The 16,969-nt window shown below is 52.5% G+C and overlaps 1 protein-coding gene across 1 annotated transcript; it reads right to left on the bottom strand.

Moving 5' to 3' along the window:
- Positions 1-15,339: 15,339 nt before the first annotated feature.
- Positions 15,340-16,635, bottom strand: C1H11orf96 (chromosome 1 C11orf96 homolog). Its single transcript, XM_061140369.1, has one exon. The coding sequence runs from the start codon at positions 16,377-16,379 to the stop codon at positions 16,008-16,010; it is 372 nt and encodes a 123-aa protein (XP_060996352.1). The 5' UTR covers positions 16,380-16,635; the 3' UTR covers positions 15,340-16,007.
- Between the last annotated feature and the right edge of the window lie 334 nt (positions 16,636-16,969).

Raw genomic sequence — 16,969 nt, 5'->3', positions numbered from 1 at the left:
CTGGAGAATCTCATGGACGAGAAGCCTGGAGGGCTACAGTCCATGGGGTTGCACAGAGCTGGACATGACTGAAGCGACTTAGCATGCGGGCGTGCACAGGGTGAGGACTGTTCACTCTGTGGGTGTGTGTGTGAGAGAGAGAGACAGAGAGATAGAGAAAAGAAATGAGGACTTAAAGAACCAAGTTTCTTTCTCATGTAGTAGAAAAAAGTAAGCATTCCAGGCTGAGGTTCCTTCCAAATGTCTGGTCTACCACCTTTAGAGCTGTGTCTTCATCAGCATGGTGGAAGCTGAGTCACCACCATATACAGATTTCAGCTGACAAGTAGAAAACAGAAAATGTGGGAGAGGCATCAGTCAATCAGTCAGTCAGTTCAGTCACTCAGTTGTGTCTGACTCTTTGCAACCCCATGGACTGCAGCACACCAGGCTTCTCTGTCCAACACCAACTCCCGGAGTTTACTCAAACTCATGTCCATTGAGTTGGTGATGCCATCCAACCATCTCATCCTCTGTCATCCCCTTCTCCTCCCACCTTCAATCTTTCCCAGCATCAGGGTCTTTTCCAGTGAGTCAGTTCTTCACATCAGGTAGCCGAAGTACTGGAGTTTCAGCTTCAGCGTCAGTCCTTCCAATGAATATTCAGGACTGATTTCCTTTAGGATGGACTGGCTGGATCTCCTTGCAGTCCAAGGGACTCTCAAGAGTCTTCTCCAAGACCAAAATTCAAAAGCATCAATTCTTCGGCACTCAGTTTTCTTTAGAGTCCAACTTTCACATCCATATATGACTACTGGAAAAACCATAGCTTTGACTAGGCGGAACTTTGTTGGCAAAGTAATGTCTCTAGTTTTTAAAATGCTGTCTAGGTTGGTCATAGCTTTTCTTCCAAGGAGCAAGCATCTTTTAATATATACAGTCATTAGACCTAGATGTAGAAATGGCACAAAAGTTTCTATCTACATTCTGTTGGGCAGAACTTAGTCTCATGGGCATACCTATCTATAGAAGATTTGGTAAATGTAGTCTAATCCTGTCCCCAGGTAGAATAGGAGAAGAGATTACAGTGAATACTCTATGTGTCTGTATCACAGACACATAGTAACATACTAACGTAAGTTATTGGGCAAATCTGACATGAAAGTTGTAAACACACTGTATTTTCATGTGACCATGGAACTTTCATAAGGTCTTTTTTCACAGAAAATCTCAAGAACTTTCCAGAAAGAATACTATGGAAAGCATTGCCTGGCCACAATGAAATTAAAGAAGAAGAAATTAATAACTATATCTGAAAAAATAAATATTCTTCTGCACGGAAAAATTTTAAAGTGTTAGTCACTTGGTCATGTCCAACTCTTTGTAACCTCATGGACAGTAGCCCTCTAGGCTCCTCTGTCCATGGAATTCTCCAGGCAAGAACACTGGAGTGGGTAGCCATTCCCTTCTCTGGGGGATCTTCCCAATCCAGGGGTTGAATCCCAGTCTCCTGCATTGCAGGTAGATTCTTTACCATCTGAGCCACCAGGGAAGCCTAATTTTAAAACTGGTATTTAAACAACTCTGATCAAAAAAGGAAATACAAACTAAAACTACAGTATTCCCATAAAAGAGTAAAAAATGAAACACAGTTACAGAAGCAGTCAGAGGAAAATTCATGCCTTTAAAGATCTACATCAATTTTTTTTAAAGGGTGGAGAGAAGAAGAGAAGTAAAGTTGGCTTCCAATTCAAAAAATTAGGCAATAAGTTGAAAAAAAGACAATAAATTGAACCAAGGAAAGGAAGAACTATTAGAGATAAAAACAGACATTAATAAAAGTTATAAAATGGAAAATATTATGTAACTAGTATATAAACACAAAAGTTAGTTCTTTGAAAAAAAATTCAACAGCAAAAGGCAGGTAAATGCAAATATACACAATATGAAATGATTGGGGGATCCCTCAGAAATGGAAGAGATTAAGAGGTTCACAGGAGATTAATTTGTTTACATTATGTAAATGAACTTGATAACATAGATGAAATGAATAATTTCCTCAGTAAAAACAATGTGTAAACACTGTCCAAAAGAAATAAAAACATTTAAACAAATCATTTCTAACAAGGAAATGGAGAGCTATGTCAAGGGTTATCAATTTCAGGTAGCATCAAAAAAAGGAAAATTCACAGCCTGATGTCATTTGCAAAAACAATATAAAATACCTAAAGAAAATATCTAACCGAATCCAGCTGCATATTAAAAAAGCAATATATCATGCTGACATAAGAATATTCTCTTGGACTTTAAGGATGGTTGAGTATCCTTAAAACAAATCTACTCATAATTTATTTTATTAATTGATCTAGGAGAGGAAAAAAATCATGGTCATCTCCATAGATGCCAAAAAGGCATTTAACGTTCACCTCCATTATTTATAAAAGCATTCAATAAAATAGAGATTATTGATATTTGCTCTGAAGGATCCTTTGAGTCTTGCTTTAGGATTTGTTACACAAGACCAGAGCCATGTCTTTTGTTGTTGTTGTTTAGACGCTGAGTCGTGTCTGACTCTTTTGCGACCCCATGGACTGGGACCCACCAGGCTCCTCAGTCCATGGGATTTCCCAGGCAAGAACACTGGAGTGGGTTGCCATTTTCTTCTCGAGGGGATCGTCCCAACTCCAGGATCGAACCCACAGCTCCTGCATTGGCAGGTGGGTGCCTTACCCCTGGGCCACCAGGGAAGCCCCTGTTTAGCCTCAGGTTGATTACCCCACCGCTGAGACAAGCCCCTGGGAGCACTCTTCCCAATGCGTGAGAAGCAGGAGGTTTCCCAGTCTGGCTGATGGGACAGGTGTTATTCTCGCCTCTGTGTCAGCTCCAGGTAGGCTTTCCGCTAATCCCTTCCGGCTGTTTCTCTCCCCAGCCTCACATACATTCACTGATCAGGGCTCTGTTGGATCCTGGAGGCAAACCCTCTGCAGACATCTGGAATTCATTCCTTTTGTAGCTCTCTCCCCTCGCACACACTGCCCTGCCAACTTGAGACGCCTTGGTCTGCCCAGGCTGTCAGCTCCTGCTTTTCAATTCAAGGAGTGTGCCAGGACCCATCTGAGTTCCCAACACTTCCTGACCCGCAGTCTTGGAACTCTCTCAAAGCAATGATCCAGAGCAATGCAAGGCTCCCATGACTTACTTCCTATCTCAAGAATCACTGTCTTTCACTGCCTGATATCTAGTGACTTGAAAACTGCTTTTTCATAAATATTTTGTCTGACTTTTTTTGGCTGTCTCAGGCAGGAAGTTAAATCCAGTCCCTGTTGCTCCATCCTGGCTGATAGCACCGAAGCTTCGGGTTCTGCTAAGAAGAGGCGCGCAGGCAACACCCTCTGTGTAATTTGCATATCACCTGCATAATATGAAATACACAGAAAGGCCCTACACCCTTATCCCCGAGTCCCTTGTTCTCTCTTCCCAACTGAGGAGAAACAAATGGCAGATCCAACCCAGAGAAACCAGGGCTCCCCTGTAATACCTGCAACTTAGCCCTTGTCCTCTGGCTTCACCAAGAACGTGGAAACATTTTCTCCAGACTACTGAGTCAAGTTTGTGCTGGTTTTCAATTATCTGAACTGTTTGCTGAGACAGCCAGCTCACCGACTGTCACCTCCACTTCCCTGTCTTTGCAAGAGGCCTAACTGAGCAGCATTATCCAGCCTCATAGAATAGCATTCCAAAGGCACTCCATGCATATACAAACTTTTAGATTCCCTAGTAGATGTGCTGTTCACCTTGCTTCTTTTACATAAAAATATATCTTAAGGACTTTTCCATGTTAGTACTTAACCCTGTGATTTTTTTTTTTTTGCTGGTGCATACTATTTCATTCTTATGAATGCACCACACTTTATTTAACTCTACTGCTAACATTTCCCAGTCCTTTATGGAGGCAAAACATGCGTCAACGAATTACTCTGTAAATACAGCAAGAATTTTTTTTTTTAAAAGCAGGTATTGTGTGGTAGCCACGCTCCAAGATGGTTCCTTATAATCCTTTTCTGCTGAGATTCACACCCTTGTGTAATCTTCTCACATACTCAATCAGGCTGGTCACTTGATCCGGGGAAAGCCAGCCACCATGTCATGAGGACACCCAAGCTGCCCTCTAGAAGAGACCACAGGGAGAAGGCTGAGGCTTCCAGCCGACGGCAGTGCCAATTTACCAGCTGTGTGAGTGTGCATCTTGGACCCTCCAGCCCTAGTCAAGCCCTCATGTGGTTACAGCCCCAACTAATGTCAGACTGCAGCCTCCTAAGTGACTCCAAGTCAGAACCACTCAGCCAAAGAGCTCGCAAACCCTGATCAGAGACCTCATGAGAGACATTAGAGAATTACGTTGGTTTACACCAACCACCAACCTTGGGAATAGTTAGTGCTACGGCAATACATTCTGGAACTGGAAGTAGGGACTACCACAACAAAGACCTAAACATTTTGGAGTAGCTTCAGGGCTAGGTAGTAGACAGAAGTTGGAAGAATCTTAGGGACAGTCTTAGTAAAAACTTAAAGACTGTTAGGAGAAGCCATATATCAGAAGAGCTATGGACTGATGCCTTTGTGTACCTTCCATTTTCCTTCTTTTTGAACAAAAGGGTCTATATCAATTATCCTATGCTTATTTTACCACTGTATGTTGGATGTGTGATGGACAAATAATAGATAAAAAAATATTTGTCCCTATAGTCGACATGTCTTGAGACAAGAGGAACTATAGCTCAGGAGGCTGTATCTGAGGGACTGTACCTAATAAGCCTCAGTGAACTTGGATATAATCTAGACAAGAATATTCCTGAACTTTGAGATGATGCTATAATGGGATAAAAGAGTGTTCCAGGTGAAGAGTCTTTGTTTGCCAGCACCTTCCTTCCTGCTGGAAGGCTGATGTGATGCTGGTACTGTGGCAGCCATCTTGTAACCATGAGGGGCGGGGGGGGGGGGGAGATGTTGTCAAAGATGGCATAGAATATTGTCAGAATCTGAGTCTTCTATTTTCTCCCTAAGCTTAATTCATCTTTACTGCCCAATCCCTAACACCTGGCTTTCCACCCCCCCCCTCCCCCCACCAGAAATGGAGAGAAAGCTCCAGGTAGCTTTCTGATTCTCAGATACAGCCTTTCATTAAGCTGAGTCTGGTTATATTTCCTATCCTTGAGATACTCTTTGAATCTGAATCACTGAGCCATTCAACCCTCCTTCAGATGTCTTTTATACAAACAGTAACTACTGTCTTTGTAGGTTGAGCCATGGCCACTCTGTGCTACATTTCTGAATGTACAACCTAGGGGACTCAGAGTCAGGATTTAAACCCCCATGGACTATAGCCTCCCAGGCTCCTCTGTGCATGGAATTCTCCAGACAAGAACACTGGAATGGGTTGCCATTTCCTTCTCCAGGGCTCTCCCCGACCCAGGGATTGAACCTGGGTCTCCTGCATTGCAGGCAGATTCTTTACCATCTGAGCCACCAGGGAAGCCCCTTTAAACACCCACTTCCACCCCAACTCAAGTTGAGAGCTTCTTCCCCACCCTGAACTGTTTTATAAATGTGTGTGTGCATGTGTGTGTGTCAGGCTTCTTTAGGGCTAGGGACCAAGCCCCACAGGGGCTCTGCAAGTCCAGGTGCCACACGTGGGCTACTCACTGATGGTCCAAAGCAGAATGGGCATGGCCAGCAGCTTCCTGTGGGATTACATTCCACAGCAGACCAGAGAACAGCCAACCAATAAACCTCAGAACACATATAACAGCCAATAAAATGGGTTTTACGGGGCATGGATCTGGGAGTAACAGGCTGACAGGGTCTGGCCTTTCCTGGAATACCTCACAGGCTTAGGACCATGGGGACAGGGGTAGCTCTGTCATACTCCTCTGCAAGAGATCAGAGGGAAGGTCAGAGGTTTCCGAAAGGCCAACCAACTCGACCAGAACAAGTCCTGGTGGGGGCAGTGCAGGGCCGTGGGGCAGTGCACATTGGCTGGGGTCCCAGCCTGCAGCGGGTTGGCTCTCAGGCTCCCATTTTGGGTTTGGCATGAATTATTCCGCACCAAACAGCCCAGCCCAGGGTTTCTGGGACTCTCCCCAAGGCTGGGAGAGAGGAGTTGGAGGGAAGTGCTGTGCCTCTGTCTCCCCATCTTTATGGGACGGGGTTGCAGGTCTGGTCTCGGCCCCTGCTGCCTGCCCACATGTCCCCGAGGGCCAGGATTCTCAGGCTGTAGGTGCTCCAAGGCGATCCATCAGGGTCTTTGATAAACTTCAGCAATCAAAGCTGGGAGGGCTCCAGGGATAGAGGGGAGGTGATCTGCCCGAGGCCACAGGTCAAGGAGCAGAGCTGGGCGAGTGTCTGGTGAGTCCTGAGCCACTTCCATCTTCCCCGCCCCCACGGCTGGACCACATCAGGGGTGGAAGAATGGAAATTTTCCTACTGTGGGAACACCTGCTCTGATCAGTTTGGTGGAGGGCACCCCGCACTCCCTCCCCGGCTCTGCTGTAGACTGAGGGAAAGGCCTCTGTATTTGTTAGGTGAATCCAAAGAGATTCAACAGGAAGGCAGTGGTTTAGGGAAGATCGGAGTCCATTTCTCTCTCAGAGAACGGCCCACCCTGAGTCCACATTCTGCCTCCTCAGGCAGCTCCCAGTCCTGTCCTGAGGTCCCCAGCACCGCCCTCACGCTTGGTCACTGGTAGGCCACGAGAACGCCCACATTTGTCTTTAGGGGCAGGACAAGAGCCACGTGCCCGCCGTCTTAAGGTCCAGGCCCGGCGTGGCACGTGCCACTGGCTTGCTCCTTCCGGAGCACTGAGCACGGGGCCCTGCTCACCGCGAAGAGGGGAGACTGCAGCCTGGCCCTGTGCCTGGGAAGATGCAGAAACAGATTTCATTGGTCTACGGGCGGCCGGCATCCACTGCTCATCTGGCTACTAGGTACCCCTTCTTCCCACAACAGAACACACGCACGCCCTCTCTGAGGACATGGATCCCAAACTCCCGTCTGGTTACACTTTCAGATCAAAGTGCAGCAGACCTGGGGAAAAAGGAAATCCTCTCCAGGGCCCCACATGGCTCCTCACGGTTCACGACAGAAACTGCGAGACAATGCGTCTGCCCCTTTCCCACCACCCCGGCTGCACCTCTGCCCAGCTGAAACAGAGCAGTGGGAAATAGGAAATAGGAAAACCGCAACACAAACTCCCATGTGGAAAAGGGAAGCAGGGAAACATTCAGAAGTCGCTGGTGCGTGCATGCTTGTGCTAAGACACTTCAGTCGTGTCCGACTCTTTGCGACCCCACGGATGGAAGCCCACCAGGCTCCTGTGTCCATGGGATTCCCCATGGGATTCCCCAGGCAAGAAGATTGGAGTGGGTTACCACACCCTCCTCCAGGGGATCTTCCCGACTCAGGGACAGAATCCGCATTTCCTGCATTGCAGGCAGACTCTTTACCGTCTAAGCCACCAGGGCAGCCCCGGCTGGTGCGTAGAGGTAGGTGCGTAAGTTCTACTGGCCTCAATGGTCAGGACTTGCTCTGGCAGAGGAAGCTAATCTGGCCAGCCCGGTTCTGGAGGAGTCTCTTTTCCCCCATCTTCTGTGGCTACATCTGTGGCTACTATTTAACACCTGAAGCAGGTGTTAAATAGTGTGGCCTCCTTGAAGGTTTCTTTGGGGCTCAAACAATCATAATCACAGGCCAACTGCTACTTGCCTTGGCAATTCTCTCAACAAGCTTCTGGTCAAGGTGCTTCTAGCTGATTCCAGGGGCCAAGAATCATACCCAAAGATGTTTTCTGAACATGATTCTGAAAGCAGTTTTATTTCACTGTGGCCTGCTCTGGCCTGGCCCTCTTGAAACAGGCTGGAACCTGGGACCTGAGACCCTTTGCTGCAGTACTTGCACCTGGACAAATGTCTCCCCAAGTAACAAAATACAAAGCAACTGTAAGAGACTAAAAATAACTGCATGCATGTGCAGCAGCGGCAAATTACAGACAAGATACAAAAAGACCAAAAACACCCCAACACTGCCACTTCGGAGGAGCCAGATGCAAAAGCAGGGTGCTACTATGCATGCCTGCTTCACATAACCAAAGAGGTTCTGTGAACCAAAGAGGCAGGCAAAACACCTAAGCCACCCCTCCATCCCAACCTCGGGCCACATCCCTACCCTCACCCCATATTAGGAACCAGCTTACCCCACCCCCATCAGCAAACAAGAAGGAAGAGAATCTGCTTCTAGCTGCAGCAGGAGCCCCAGTAAAACCTTGCCTGAATTTCTGGTCTGGGCTCTGGTCAATTTCTATTGATTCACAGAGGCCAAGAACCCTCCTCAGTAACGCTCTCACTCAAATCTGGGCTGTGTGGGGTAGCGGAGGGGAGGAGCGGGGAGGGGAATGTGGATTCTCCCACAGTAAGTTTGAGTGGGCAGATGATATCCTTAGGCTAACCTGGCTCCAGGGAGAGGCTTCCTGGGTGGCCTTGGAGAAAGGCTCTGAGCCTCATCAGGTGACTTCCTTCTGCGTGGGTTACAAAAAGGGGTGGCTCTCGCCCCTGTGAGGTCCCATGTTTCTAGATACTCCCTATTCTTCCCCATCACTCATGTCTTTCTTATAATAATTTGCTAAAAGCCACAGAAGATAGCAGACGCATGCTAACATTCCGGCTCTTTCCAACCGCTTCTCCTAGAGCTGTGCGCTCGGTCAGTACACGATCAGCCTTCCAAAATGTCATAAACGTGATTTTTCCAAATGCTCTTCCAAAGTATAACGAGGGACTCTAACTCTCCAGCCTGTAATATTTATACCCTCCCTACATCCAGCAAAATCGCTCGGTCAACGCCTTGCACTGCAGGGTTTTGTTTCTTTTTTAGGACAGCACCCCAGTGCCATCACTAGCTTTTGTTTACTCAGGGTAAGGTAAGGTTGCCATAACAAAGGGACCCGATAATGATTTACTGGCTGAAAGAAGATGGCAGTGTGTCTCTCTCCTGTGTCACAGTCCATGGTGATCATTCCAGGTGGGCAGACTCTTGAGTTCCATGAGGTCATACAGGGGCTCGGGGGCCTTCCCTCTGTTTCTCTGCCATCCCCTAGGCCACTGGCCTTGTCGGCTTGATCACGGGGTTGCAGGCACATCCATGTTGTCGCTTGCAGGAAAGGGACAGAGAACATGGGGGTGGGATGGGAGGAGGGTACGTATTAAGGCCGATGCCTGGGGAGAAACACACTTTTCTTCCTAATCTATGTCATCAGCAAGAAACCTACCTCATCGATAGACCTAGGGACAAGAGCATCCGGGACACAGCGACTGTCTGCGTGCCCGGGAGGAAGCAGAACATCAATGCTGGTGGACAATTAGCAGTCTCCACTGCTAATCGGAGGCTGGGAGCCGAATGGGCAGGTGGCCACTGTGTGAGTCACGTGGTCTTGAGATTAGGCTGAGAGGACTGTCCTCAGGGCCCCCCTGACCCCCCTCACCACACACAGACACACAGGCCACAACTGTTCTCCGTCCAGAACCACAGGGCAAGCAGACCTCCCCACACGCCTCTGTTCGGCAAACTTTGCCATTCCCCTACAATTCTCTCTCCGATGATGCCTGCCACCCTCTCTTGTGCCAGCAGGGGCCTGAGGGAGACTCAGGGCAGGCCCCGAACCTGCTGGGAGATGGAAGCAAGTGCCTGCCCGGGTTCTCTGGGAAGCAGACGCCAAGCTGGGATTAAGTGTGCAAGGCTTCCATTAGGAGGCGGGCTGGAGTGACATGAAACGCAAAGGGAGGCAGAGCGGGCTGGGGACGCCAGCCAGCAGGCTGCAAGGCAAGCGTGACCCTGAGAGAAGGAGAGAGAGACAGGGTGTCTGCGGACGGCCCTGAAGTCTGAGACGGCTTCGGCAGAGCCATCGAGAGATCCTTGAGCTGAAGTCCAGTCCAGTTCAGTTCAGTTCAGTCACTCAGTCGTGTCCGACTCTTTGTGATCCAATGGACCGCAGCACGCCAGGCTTCCCTGTCCATCACCATCTCCTGGAGCTTGCTCAAACTCATGTTCATTGAGTCAGTGATGCCATCCAGCCATCTCATCCTCTGTCATCCCCTTCTCCTCCTGCCCCCAATCCCTCCCAGCATCAGGGTCTTTTCCAATGAGTAAGCTCTTCTCATCAGGCGGCCAAAGTATTGGAGTTTCAGCATCAGCATCAGTCCTCCCAATGAATATTCAGGACTGATCTCCTTTAGCATGGACTGATTGGATCTCCTTGCAGTCCAAGGGACTCTCAAGAGTCTTCTCCAACACCACAGTTCAAAAGCATCAATTCTTCAGCACTCAGTTTTCTTTATAGTCCAACTCTCACATCCATACATGACCACTGGAAAAACCATAGCCTTGACTAGATGGACCTTTGTTGGCAAAGTCCACCAACTGAAGTCCACCAAGAAAGAAATCTCAGGTCTCCCAGGAACTGGGAGAATTCTGCCTTAGAATCCCAGCCACCTGCAAAGTTGTTGGTGGGGAGCACGTCTGGGGGGAGGGGCCCAGCCTCAGCCAAAGAAGGAGATGGATGGCAAAGCCAGAGCTGCTCTGTTCTGGCCCCCCATCACCAGAGGCTGCCACAGGACAGTACGGTAAGAAGTTGGGGATCTAGGAAGAGAACAGGCTTCAGAATACAAAAGACAAGACATGTCATAATCCAGCTCGCTACTGACTAGCTGTGTGGCGTTGGGCAGGAAACTTAACCCCTCTGATCCTTAGTTCTCTCCTCTGTAAAATGCCTGGGAAAGTCTGAATTCAGAGTACCCACTGGAGGTCCTCTCCCCTACCATCTTAAAGCAGGTTGTGGGCCTAGGGGCTACCCCAAATGTGCTCCGTGCTGGAGGACTCCCAAGTCCATGCTGCCGCTGTCCAGCCACTAGTCATGTCCAACTCTGCGACCCCATGGACTGCAGCCCGCCAGGTTCCTCTGTCCATGGGAGTTCCCAGGCAAGAACACTGGAGTGGGTTGCCATCTCCTACCCCAGGGGGTCTTCCCGACTCAGGGATCGAACCTGTGTCTCCTGCATTGGCAGGCGAATTCTTCACCACTGAGCCATCTGGGAAGCCCCCCATGCCCATAGCTGACCTTGACTCCCTGGGATCAGACAGCCTTTCCCTCTCAGCAACGCTCCCCTGCCCCTTACCGCCCACCAAGCAGACCCGAAGTAGCACACGGCGGACTGCAGAGGCCAATCTGGCTTTTAAACAAGTGCAAGAAAAACACCCTAGGAAATATCACCCCCAGGGCCAAGAGAAATGTTTAGAAGAGGCTGCCGGACAGGGCTGGGATGGCAATGTGCTACCTCCTCTGGGCTCCAGCTTGTTTGAAAACCCGTCACCCAGGCTAGGGCCGCAGGCTAAAGCCCAGGTGGGGCGGGGAAGGAAGCAGCGTCTCCTTGGACAAGCCTGTAAATCCAGACGGCTGTAAAGCCAGACGGCTGGGCAGGCTTCCACCTGGCCCTGGCACACGCACGTGCAGGCTCCCAGCTCCTAGCGAGGCGCTTTCACCCGGGTTTTCTCTCTCCTGAAAGCCCTATGCTCCAGAGTCCTTCGGATGTCTCCTTCCCTCCCCTCTACTCTCCATGGATCCCGCTCTCGCTCTCTCCAAGGGTGGCCCCGCTTCTGCTCAGTCTCGTGACATTTTCTGGCTCCTGACTCTGTATTTCCCCATCTCTCTCTGTCTCTGCGTTTCCCCGAGGGCCTCATTCCTTCCCATCTTTCTGGTTCTCATGCTCTCTTGCTCCCTCAGCCCATGTCTCCCTCTCTTCCCTCCTCTCCCACTATCTGGCTTCCCAGCCCAGCCCAGCCCAGCTCCTCGGAGCCGTGTGGTGTCCTGGATCACACAGGGGGGACCTGAACCCTAGATGTTGCACAGGCACCTCAGAGAAGCCCCTCCTGTCTCCTTCTTCCCCTGAGCAGAGCAAAGATGTTCGGAATCAGAGAGCATCCCCAGTGTAACGCGGAGGGCCCCAGCACCCAGACCCGGCCTGCTTGCTGCCTCCACCACAACATCATCCCCATCTCCTCCCCTTCTCCCTGTCACTACTGCTTCCAACTTCTTTCTACACTCAGTCCAGGTGGCGCTAGTGGCAAAGAACCCGCCTGCCAGGGCAGGAGAGCTAAGAGACATGGTTTCAATCCCTGGGTTGGGAAGATCCCCTGGAGGAGGCCATGGCAACCCACTCCAGTATTCTTGCCTGGAAAATTCCCATGGACAGAGGAGTCTGGCGGGCTACAGTCCATGGGGTCGCAAAGAGTCGGACACAATTAAGCGAGTTAGCACACGTGCGCGCACACTCAGTCCTTAGAACTAAAGTCAGTTATAGGCAAAACTAAGAAACCGGAACAATCACTTTTATACCAAAGAGTGGGAAATTAGCTTAATTAAATCTGGGGTATCGATTCAATGTGCTAAGTTGCTTCAGGCATATCCGACTCAGCGACCCCATGAACTGTATAGCCCACCAGGCTCCTCTGTCCATAGGATTCTCCAGGCATGAATACTGCCTAGGCATGGAGGGTTGTCATGCCCTCCTCCAGGGGAATCTTCTCGACCCAGGGATCAAGCCCTCATCTCTCACGTCTCCTGCACTGGCAAGCAGGTTCTTTACCACTAGCACCACCTGGGAAGCACATCTATTCAGTAGGATTTTATACAAATCATGATATAGATCAATACTGATATTAAATGCAAATCCAAGTAAGAAAACAAGTGGCTTAAAAAAAAATAGTATTGGGGGGCTTCCCTGGCGGTCCAATGGATAAGAATCTGCCTTGCAATGCAAGGGACCCTGGTTCGATCCCTGGTCTGGGAAGATCCCACATGCCACGGGGCGACTGAGCCTGCACTCTGGAGCCCGTGAGCTGCAACTACTGGAGCCTCGAACCTGTGGTCCACAAGAGAGGCCACGGCAGTGAGAAGCCCGAGCACCTACAGAGAAGCCTCTCCTTGCCACAACTAGAGAAAGACCACGAGCAGCAACCAAGACCCAACACAGCCAGAAATTAAAGAAATATTTTCTTAAAAAATAGTATTTACAGCACAAATCCATCTTGTGAAACATGTATATATGTATACATATGTATATACATATACACAATAATATAGGCATAACCTCCAAAATGTTGACATATTTATCTCGGGGTGGTAGGAGTATAAGTTACTCGTTTTTATTATAAGGAACAAACAGTTCTTGGGTAATAAAACATTAGAATAATTTTAAGGCAAACCAGGAAGTAGGCAAGATGAACATCAATCTTCCCCCCTGCCCCCTTACTCATTTTAACCCAACAAACTTTTCAGAAGGGACTACTGGGTGTTGGGTCCTGCCAGAGGCTGAGCAAGAACTGGAATGATTACATGTGGTCCCCACAACATTCCCAGGTCCTGGCCAGGATGACTCAAGGAGGCTCTACAAATAGACCTTCAGCTGGGGTATGAGCTGAAGATGGTGGAGAAGGAGGTTCTCCAGCAGGGAAAAGGGTACTGGCAGGAGCTTGGTGCCCAGAGGGAGACACCTAGCCAGGATCTCGGGCCTTAAGGATGAACCCATAGGAAGGTTGGGGGCGCCTGGCTCTTGAAGAGCAGAAACAGGAACTACTGCTAAAAATGTAAGATAAGATGGGGGTAGGGGCCGGAACAGGATGAGAGAACAGAATGGGAGGAGGTTCTAGGAGGGGCTTCTGAGCTTCAGCCACCCTCCTCCCACCCAAGGAGTGCAAACCAGCCTAGCCAGGGCGGCTGCAGAGACTGGAATCAAAACGTGGATCCATGGCTGCCTCACCACGCCAAATGCCTTGTTCATGCATCCCTGCAATGGACCTGGCCAGTTGATGGGGACCAGAGGCCAGTGAATTCCCGGGGTGGGGGCGAAGATGGTGCCAAAGACTACTCTTCCCAAGGCCCTGAGCCTGGCCCCCTCTGTGCGCCAGAGGGGAGAGCATTCTTTCAGACCCTTGTCCTTTGCTCAGTCATGGCGGACTCTGTGCCGCCCCGGGGACTGCATCAGGCCAGGCTTCCCCTTCAGACCCTGTGTGATCCCTTTTTGTCTGTTTTGTTTGCTGTGCCCTCTGATTTTCTGCAGAGCCCCGGGCTGTGAGAGCTGCGGTGTGAGAGGTAAAAGGCCGGGCAGATGCCCCGCAGGGCTGGGCTGAGCTGAGCACCAGCGTCCCCTACCACCAGGGGACACCCGAGTACAGACGCGCGGCGACCTGGAGAGACCCGAGTCGTCAGGGCATCCACCCCCTCCATGTCCCTCCGAACTACTCAGAGGAAAGCCTGGCCTTGGTGGCTCAACGCTGGCGTGACCCTAGAGAGGTGGGCTGGCTGGGGGGTCCCAAGTGTCGAGACCTGTTTCCTCAACCAAATGCTGATTATTACCCCCATTACCACCTACTGCCCGGGATGCCGGCCGCTGCTGGAAAGCACTGGAAAGACAAGAGTCGTGTGACGGAAGGAGCACTGGATGGCGAGTCAGAGCTGGCTGCATAGCGCCTGCTCTTCATGTGACTTTTCCCTGTCTGCTGGGTTTGTTTTCTCATCTGTAAACAAAGGCGGGGGAGGGAGGGACTCCGCGGTACCCAAGCGCCCTTCAGGCTCTGACCAAAGACAGATTTCTTGCGGAACCTTGAAGAGGGCAAAGGGAAGAACTGGAGAACAGGACGAAACCACCGAAGCAGCCGCTGTTTGCTGCCCCAGTGGAGGGGCGCCCGGCCCCCTCGGGCGTAGGCGACTTGGAGTGCGCGCGCGCGCGCACACACACACACACACACACACACACTCGCCAGCTCCCAGCCGTCCCTCGGATCCCACCACCCAGAGATCCCCGCCTGGGTCTCTCATTGCTGGCTCGGGCATCTCTCCCCCCACTGCCTGGAAAGGGCGCGGGGTGAGTGGGGTCTTCCGTGGTGGGTATGGGGCGACGACCCTGATCCCGGTCTCCATGAGAGGTCAGCCCGCCCCAGGCAGGTGCTCTGAGTCCTCACAGCGCCAACCTTCACCTCCCTAGCGGCTCCACCCCATCCTGGACACTGGTGATGGGGAACAGACCTGGGAGGCAGGAGAGAACTCCGGGCCGGTGGTCCCCTGGGGAGGTGGGTCATGGACCCACTGGGGCTGCGACTTCGTCCCAGTGACCGAAGCTGGTTAAGTTACTTCCAGTCGGGGATTCCTGGCACCACCACCCCCACCCACCCATTCCAGCTAATTAATCCTCCCCACTTCTCCCCTAGTTTTGGGAACCTGGGCCCTGAAGGGGCCCAAGAAGTCAAGAGCCTTGAGAAATGCACTGTGCAAATATATTGACTTTATTTGTCTCCGTTCGGGAGCCTCACAGACATATCTAGGTAAAAAGATCGTTAAATAAACGCCGTCAGCCATCGCAATGCAAAAATAAATATCAATCCTCCGGCCACAGCGCCAGCTGCGCTGCGCCCCAAGTCCCATCGGCCGCGCCTAACAATTATAAAAGTGTTCAGCGAGAGTGGGTCGGCGTGAGTGTGAACGGGTGTGCGCGCGGGGGGAGGGGGTGGGCACGGTGGAGCGGTGTGCAAAAATCGGAGTTTCAGACCATCGGACAAGAGCGTGGAGCGACTCTCCGCGAAGCCCCGGGGACCCGCGGCGACTCAGCGCAGGTGCGCCTCCCCGCACACACTCACAGCAGAGTTCGTACTGGGAAGAGTTAAAAAATAAACATTTACAAGGGCAAAGAAAGGCGGCCCCCCCTTCCCTGGCGCCCCGGCTCCCCGGCGCGCGCTCCCGGCGGGGGCGAGCTCAGCTCAGGGAGCCGGGACAAGTTCGCGGTCGGGTGAGGGTCCAGGCGGTCCCCCAACCGGGGTGCTCGGCGGATGGGGAACCCCGAGGTGCGGGGCGCGGGGCCCCCCTCGAGGTTTGCACGCTGGTCCGTCGCGACGCGCCGCCCGGGCGCGCGAGTCCCGGCTGCGGGCGGCGCAGGTCACAGGGCCGAGTCGGAGTCGCTGGAGTCCAGGCTGTTCCTCAGTTTGCAGCCGCTGAGCGGCTCCCTCTGCAGCGACAGGCTCTGCGTGCTGCGGCGCAGGCACTCCAGGCTCTGCAGGAACGACTTCTTGGCCTTCTCCTCCTCCATCGGGGACGCCCCCTCCTCCTCCACCTCCTGGATCTCGTCGAAGGTCACCGGCTGCGTCTTGAAACGGGACTGGCGGGGCCGCCGCAGCCGGCCCTTGCCCTTGGACAGCTTGGCGGGCCGCATGGGCTGCGGGAACTCGTCGGCCAAGCACACGAAGTGCGGCATCACCGCCTGGTAGCTGGAGCAGATGCCCATCAGCTCGCCGGGCTTGGCGGCCGCCATGGCGCGGCCGGCGTCTTCGGGGCCGGCCGGCGGGGCGGCGGGGCTCTCCGGGGGCGGCCGCTGCGCCGGGGCCCCCCGGGAGGCAGCAGCCTGGGGCTCGCCGGGCGGGGGATCCAAATCTGCTGTGGGGTGGCGGCGGCCCTCACGGGCCCGGGTCTGCGCTCCTCTAGAGGGCGGGCGGGCCCGTCGGGGGGCGCGGGGCTCCGGAGCTGGGTGGGGTGGGGGGTGCGCTGCTCCGAGGCGCTCGCCGCCGCCGCTGTCGCCGTCTGCCCCGCGGCGGCCCGGCCCGCCGCTTATATAGCCGGCTCCAGCCCACACGGCTGCGAGCTCGGATGACAGCGAATGCCATTTAAAGCGTGCGCGCCCCGCGCCCTTCCGCCTGACGTCGCCCCGCCACTCTGGGAAAGGAGCGGCCCTTTCCCCCCCGCGCCGCCCGCCAACCCGGCTCCGGAAGGCAGGCCCCGCCCGCGGGCGTTCCGGGAGCATCCGAGGCTGCGGAGCGCGCGGCGGGGCCCGGGCGCGGGGCGGTCGGGGAGCGAGGGGTCCTGCCCGCCCTGGGATTCCCCAAGTCCGGCCCAACCATGGTGGCC

This window comes from Dama dama, chromosome 1 (genome assembly GCF_033118175.1).
Source record: "Dama dama isolate Ldn47 chromosome 1, ASM3311817v1, whole genome shotgun sequence".
Classification (NCBI taxonomy): Eukaryota; Metazoa; Chordata; class Mammalia; order Artiodactyla; family Cervidae; genus Dama; species Dama dama.
Note: the sequence above shows the minus strand (reverse complement) of the source record. Positions and strands in the feature narration are given on the sequence as shown.